At 33.4% G+C, this 5,049-nt stretch overlaps 1 protein-coding gene across 1 annotated transcript in view; it reads right to left on the bottom strand.

The window, feature by feature from the left end:
* LOC108691936 (echinoderm microtubule-associated protein-like CG42247) overlaps window positions 1-1,321 on the bottom strand; it is a 19,362-nt gene extending 18,041 nt beyond the window's left edge. Inside the window, exons 1-2 of the mRNA XM_018199904.1 lie at window positions 1,147-1,321; window positions 195-672 (exon numbers count right to left, since the gene is read on the bottom strand). Coding sequence (XP_018055393.1) covers window positions 195-672; window positions 1,147-1,321 — 653 coding nt within the window. The remainder of the gene's footprint in view (window positions 1-194; window positions 673-1,146) is intronic.
* Window positions 1,322-5,049: the final 3,728 nt, after the last annotated feature.

Consider the following 5,049-nt stretch of genomic DNA (forward strand, 5'->3'; position numbering starts at 1 on the left):
TATATATATATATATATTTCGTTATACTTTCTATGACAGAGAGATTAGGAAAAGAAATATATATTTCTATCTTAACTGTTTTAAATGATATGCATAATAAATATCATGGCGTATAATAATAAACCAAAGTATTTCCATTAACATCTTTTTAAGCTTCTCAATTTGGCTAGAATATTGAATGAAACGATGTTTACCTGAATTCCACTCCCGGAAAGTAAGGATCACCATTTTTGTAAAAGGTGACTCTTCTTGCTCGCCAATAGCCGAGGTTATTATATCTCGCGGCTTGTAGCTCGTGCCGGCTCTTGGGTCGGCTCGGCTGCTCCGACTGCTCCGGAGGCGGCATGCGGGGACTGGAGGGTCTGCTCTGCCTCCAGTAGCCGGCCATGCCGCTACCACCCCCACCTTCACCACCGGCCAACACACCCCCGACCTCTTCTTGCGTCGTCATTCCACCCTCCACTGCGATTCCACCCTCCTCTACTCTATCCTCCTCTTCCTCCTCGGCGTCTTCTTCTTCGTCTTCCTCCTCTGCCTCTTCCTCATCCTCATCGTCGTCCTCCACCGGCATCGTCGATGCCGTTGTGGGCGTCGCAACGCTCGCAGCGACGCCGCCCTTTAGCGAATTCTCGTGAATCCGTGGCGTGTCTTGTTCCTCTTTTCTCATCGCCCCTGGATGGAAAAGTCAGAATATTTTTTAATCGGCTGAACCAAATTTCGTATCGCGATTATCTTAATTTAAATTTAATTTATTCTTAGTCATCCGTATTTTTTTAAATTAAATTTCTCTTTTTTTGCACTCTTAATTATTATATTTTTGTCATTTGGCCATGTTTGCGTAGAATGAAAATGACTCATAGAATTATGTACAATTTAATTATGTACAGTTGTGATGTTAATATTTTGCATATGTACTTGTAGAATAAAAATGAAAATAACTGAAAAAAAAATTTAAAATAAAAGATTGCTGTTTGATCCAGAAAAATTAAGATCATCGAGTTTAATAAGTTAAAAAAAGTTATATATGTCAGTTAATATAATGTAAACGTTGAGGATTAATTCACGTACATATAATTTAAGATAATTTAAGTTTAAGAGTTAATCTAGATTTCTTTCTCTTACACACATACACACACACATTCTCACCTGCGTCCTCCACCGTCGTTGCGGTGGTTGCAGCAGCTGCTGCTTGGTCACTAGCCTCACGATGATCACCACCGTTACCGTCAACCTTGTTACCGTTGCCAGCTACGGGGAGATCCTCGTTTTGCTGGCCCAGTCTGCTGACACGCGAGTCCGACTGATTTTCAGTCTCGATCATCCGCAAAGTGAGGCCGCCGCCACTTTCGCGTGTCCTTGATCGGCCTGTTCTTTTGTGATTATACAAAAAGATTCAGACCCCGACAAGGGGATGAGGAAAGTTTGCTTATTCACTTAATGAATCATACACGTGTCTATAACGCGATGACAAGTTTATTACGAAGTAAAAATTAAAAATTACAAGGGAATTGCGATTAAAAATTAAAATTTAACAAAACAAATTATTAAAATGTGTGTAATAAATAAGATTTTTACTTAAAAAAAAAAGACTTAATAGATAATTAGAATAAACTAAAAAGAGAACTTCTCTCTTAGCAGATATACAATTTTATTTATATCATAATTAAATATAGCAATCACTGAGTCTCTAATATTCTACAGTATCTACAGTATCGGAAAAAATTATAAATCTGATGTTAAGATCTGATTCTAAGTTGGCAAAAGAATATAATTGAATGCGAATAAATCTCATGTTAATACAAATTATTACAAAAAGATGAAAGAATATCGTTTGCCTTCATATAGCTAATATGAAAACATACATCGGTTAACCAAATTTGTCTGCAAAATTAGATCTGCAAGTAGAGCGTGCAATGTTTTTTGACATTTCAAGGTTCGTTATATCAAAACATGATACGAATACCACGAATGGCCACTTTGAGAACGCTATATAAGCGCTGGTCAGTCGATCACTGTTGCGTGATAGCCTGATTCTCGATCGATCGGTCGTTTTTATTTTGCAACTGCAACTCCCACTGCAGATCTATCCATCAGCAATTTAGACAGATATATATATATATTTTGTCAATTCTCGTACGTCATCTCTTCATGATTGTCACTATCATGATGTATGGTTATAAGTGATTGGCAATATACCTACTATAATATTTGCTCAGTTTTCAAATCTATGTTTCTTTTATCGAGTAACAATACATTACTTATCCGAATTTTGAATTTATGTAAGCAGTTTTGTAACTTTGCGAGCGTTTAATTAAAATGAAATATGGCAAATTATATAACATTACATCCATCTGATTTAATAATTTCAGATCGCGTTTACATCACGTCTAAAATCGCGATATAACTCTAACAATTATCCTCTGCTGACCTCTGATATGCATGAGACTCGGCGTGCGTGACACACCATTCTCGAAATGCAAAACAGCATCAGCTAGTTTCTGCAATGATTTATATACTCGTTTTTCATCTTGTTTAATATCTGGATTATTTAGCAACAATTTCATCTGACAAAGACAATACCTCGATCATAGTGAATGCCAACATAAAATCGTTATAATATCATACTAGTTGATCTAATAAGTCGATAAAAGGAAGAAAACTTGTAATAATATTTTAAAATAATGCTAATCTTTTTGAAAATATAGACTTAAGACACTACGAAATATCAATAGTTTCGTAAAAAAATATCTGTTTGAGTATTTAAAAAAAAATCGTCTGTGTAAAACATATATTCCTAATCTTGTATATTATATTATATTACTATATTTTAATTTTTTAAATGTTATATAAAAGAAATATAACAATTAGACTGACAAAAAACTTTTTATCTTTCCATAAAACAAAATTATTGATTTTTATTTTACAATAGAAGCCTAAAAGCCTCTCTTATTCATATTTTCTTTATTAATTTCCTCATTATATTCAAATGAATCTTTTTTTTTGGAGAATAAGCTTTCTTTTTTCGATATTATTTAAATTAAATTTATTGAAATCATGTTTTCACTATTTAAATTTTTTGGAAAAAACTTAATTTTAGAAAGAGAAAGTTAGGGTTGGCTTATAATAGGCTATAATCTGTTAATTTATGCCGTAATCTGTAAGAATTGATTATAGAATCAATTATTTCTCTCTCATTCGACCGTGATTAGTCAATTTTTACAGATTACGGCATAAGTTAACAGGCCTAGTATTATAAATCAACTCTTATATATTATTTAATTAAAACAAGATTCAAAAATAGAAGATTGAAGTCTATTCTTAAGCGATTATTTTTAAAACGTACGTTTATGTTATAATCGTTAAACACACACAACTTTGTAATAAAAATTAATGAATAAGTACACTATCAAAAAAATGTAATTAAGCTACTTGCCGTAACTTGTTGTTTTAATTCTTCATTTAAAAATAACGTAATAATAGAAATATTTTGTACTAACTTGATTCAATCTGGCACCGTGGAAACAAAGTAAGAAAGAATCTGTTAATTGAAGAAAACACTAAGTTCACCAAAGTTCACTGACACTATGCTGCAATTGTCGATCGACGTAAAATTCACGGCATTATCATTATTACGTTAATGGTGGCGTTCATGTCGACGCGCCAGTATGGATTGCAGACGAATTGCCTTATCGAAGTTAATTCGGCTGAATCGCGGAGATCGTGGCAGCAGTATACATATTCATGCGTCCTTCGACGATGGCGTCCCGACGTCGAGTGGTCGCGCAATCTCGGCGCCGCCGGTCTCCGTCGACATCCTTTCACGCCGTCTCCATCGTCGCTTTGTCGGGGCGGCGTCGACGCCCCGTGTCAGTGAACGCGGAACTTGTTGCATAGACATCAAAATTTCAAAGAGACGCATCACAAAATAGTGCGAAAAGCATTAATTATTTTTTTTATCACAGCTAATTACGCTTTTACTGTTCCGAAAAGCGAATATTTATCGATGATCGCGTATGATACATAGAGCGATGCAACATGATTCGATCCATCTTTTACAAGCATATATACTTTTGGATTTTTATGAAATATTTTAATTGCAATAAATTTATGAAAATTTGGAAATTTGTTGATGTCCGATTGTTTTAATGTTGCATGTAAGATCCATGCTTATTTGTGTTGTATTACTTTTGTATTAAAGAGAAAGAGAAAGAAAGAAAGAGAAAGAAGGAAAGAGGGAAAAAGATTAGAATACTATAGCACACAAGTTTAAATTAGCTTGCGATTTAAAAATAAAAATATTCATAAAATTTTTAACTCTCCGTTTTTAAGCTTTCTATATTAAATCCAAATAATATTACATATATGTATAGTTGAGAGAAATGATTTCGTTTCTTTGAAAGTCATTACTTAATTGTGGCTGAAGAAATAAAAATTATAAGAAAATCGATCTTGAGAAAATCAATTTTGATGCATCACTAGTTGTGATGCAATAATTTCAATTTTCTAACACCTCATAATCATATATATTGCATCGCGATTAGTCCTTATATGATATTTTAAGTTATAATGCTAATAGACAATATATTTCTCGACATTTCGTGTCGTGACTCACGCGACGTGATCCTAGCGAGTTAAGTAATGTACCACACAGTAAAGGGATAAGCTAGAAAACTGAATCATAGTTATCGCATATTATATCATTTTATATATATATATATGTGTATGTGTGTGTGTGTGTGTGTGTGTGTGTGTGTGTGTATTAGAAAAGGTTTTTTCACCGTAATTATACTTCGGCTTAATCGACATGCTTATCGGTTGACTTCAAGGAGGTCAACAGGCTTCCGTGCCACCTTGTCGCGAATTATTTTATACTTACCTATACTATATGATATAAGGGTTGTCAGATTATGGGAATTAAGTTTTTAAAAATATTCTTTTTCCCCTAATATATGACAGCGAGAACCAAATGTCAGTTGATCTTTTTTTTATTTAAAAAATCATCGTGTATACATTATATATATATATATATATATATATATATATATACAA

The sequence above is a fragment of the Atta colombica genome, unplaced genomic scaffold (assembly GCF_001594045.1).
Source record: "Atta colombica isolate Treedump-2 unplaced genomic scaffold, Acol1.0 scaffold55, whole genome shotgun sequence".
Lineage (NCBI taxonomy): Eukaryota > Metazoa > Arthropoda > Insecta > Hymenoptera > Formicidae > Atta > Atta colombica.